The following is a 1,902-nucleotide window of genomic DNA, read 5'->3' on the forward strand; positions in this document are numbered from 1 at the left end:
CCCCATGAGAAAGCTGTGCGGGAGCCATTCATGCTCCACCAGTACGTTCCCACAGACATGGCATGAATAGTATCCAATTATACGTTGAATTTACGACGCGCAAAGACGCTTGCCGTACGCCTTGTGATTAAGATCAAGGATTCATAAGGGTCTATCCTAGGCAGCTTCATGCAGTCGTTTCCTCGTCACCACTATCCTCGAGGCCGCGTTTCTCCTGCCGCCGCGCACCCTCTTGCTAGCGCCCCTTCCGGCGGCCTGCCTCGCGACGATAGCATCTATCGTAGGATGCGACCGCGGCTGATACTCGGACTCGACAAACTCGATAAACCTGTTGCCGCCCATGGCCGAAATGACGCCAGCCCGCATGCGCATGGTGAAATCCGGGTCCCCGCAATCTAACCATGCCACCAAGATTAGTCTCCTCAGCACTCAGCAGGCAGGATAGCGGGAAAGAACGGTCACATACTGATGACAATCATTTCACCTCGCACCCGTGTACTCTTCTGTTAGATTCTGGTCGTCATCGTCTCTATAACGTTAACCCCGCCCGGCGCGGCAGAGAAACACCTCCAGTGTTCGGAAAGCGGGAACGGCGGGAGCCTGGATGTCCGGGGGCCAGGATAGAGACACCACACCACAAGCAATCTCTGGAACAATGCAACGTCAGTACGACAACCGAAACTACCATCGCATCTCTACGTCATATCAGCTACTGGAAGAGGGGGATCCCGACTTACATTGTCTGGGTCAAGGCGCTGCAATGCGGAGAAGAGGTCGGCTGTCCATCTTTCCTGCTTCTCGTTCTCCAGCATCCACAACAAGTCGACTCGTTGCGCTTTGTCTTGGAAGAGCGCCACGCGCGATAGAGATGCCCGCTTCTTTCGAATAGCGTCAAGTCGACTTTCGAGAGTCTCTCGACGCATCTCTACCGCGCTTGCCAAGAGCTTCGTCTCTTCCTGCTGCAGGCGCTGGATTCCTTTTTTTACTTCGCTATCACTCTTCCGTCGCTCGGCGAGCTGCAGCGCATAAGGCAGCACTCCTGAGATCCCTGCGCCTTTCGCCACCAGCATGACGTCCTCGTACTAGCGAAAGTCCAATGTCTATCCGTAAGGACCATCAAGCTTCAGCACAGCGCCTTCTACTAGTCTCTCGAGCCGGCTTGCGAGTGTGCCGTCGCGCGCCATGAGGAACGACATGGTGCGGACCCCATCCAGCGAGGCCAGATCGCCTAGCTTGAACCACAAGGGCTTCATCGCGTGGCCGTGGACGCCCGGCACGAGAGAGCGTGGGAAAGAGGCCGGAAAGTAGATATTGAAATAATTGTCGGCCGAGGCCTGGATAGGCCTTTCGGCGTTCACGGTCACGAGGGCGACGTTATCATCGAGTTCTAGTCGGAGCACGCGGACGGTAAACCGCCGATACCACCGGACGGCACGGACGCAAGCCGCAACAGTCCAACAAGAAGATGCCACCGTAATGAGCGCACGGCTCACGGGCGTGGGCAGAAGGTAAGCATGCCATACCAGACCGGTCAATGCCGAGACGGCTAGGACTAGGTGAGTGACGAAGAAGTAGCGACCAAGATACCGACGTGCCAGACTCAGAGATGACGGGAGAATGAGCATCAGCGTGCTGAGTCCCTAGCAACTTCTAAGTCTTTACTCTATACTACACCTTTCAGCTAGCCAGAGTACCACTTACGATGTATCCCGACGTGACAACCGCACCAGGCCTCGGTCGTAGGGCCAGGACCATGAAAGCGTGAATCAACGCTTAGGCGATGGCGACCCTGCCGACCCAGTGATGAAAGAGGTTGACAGTACCGAGAGGTATATTACATAGGGCGGCGAGAGCGTTCGTTCGAATGACGATCGAGAGGGGACCAGATTGACGAACGCAGCC

General features: G+C 56.0%; 1 protein-coding gene across 1 annotated transcript; it reads right to left on the bottom strand.

The window, feature by feature from the left end:
- Positions 1–1,100: 1,100 nt before the first annotated feature.
- On the bottom strand, positions 1,101–1,755 carry VDBG_10106 (predicted protein; the record flags this gene model as incomplete). The annotated part of the gene is made up of 2 exons (XM_002999601.1): positions 1,101–1,640; positions 1,702–1,755. 2 exons carry the CDS (start codon positions 1,753–1,755, stop codon positions 1,101–1,103), a joined length of 594 nt encoding a protein of 197 aa, XP_002999647.1.
- Between the last annotated feature and the right edge of the window lie 147 nt (positions 1,756–1,902).

Source organism: Verticillium alfalfae, genomic scaffold (genome assembly GCF_000150825.1).
Source record: "Verticillium alfalfae VaMs.102 supercont1.19 genomic scaffold, whole genome shotgun sequence".
In the NCBI taxonomy this organism is placed as follows: domain Eukaryota; kingdom Fungi; phylum Ascomycota; class Sordariomycetes; order Glomerellales; family Plectosphaerellaceae; genus Verticillium; species Verticillium alfalfae.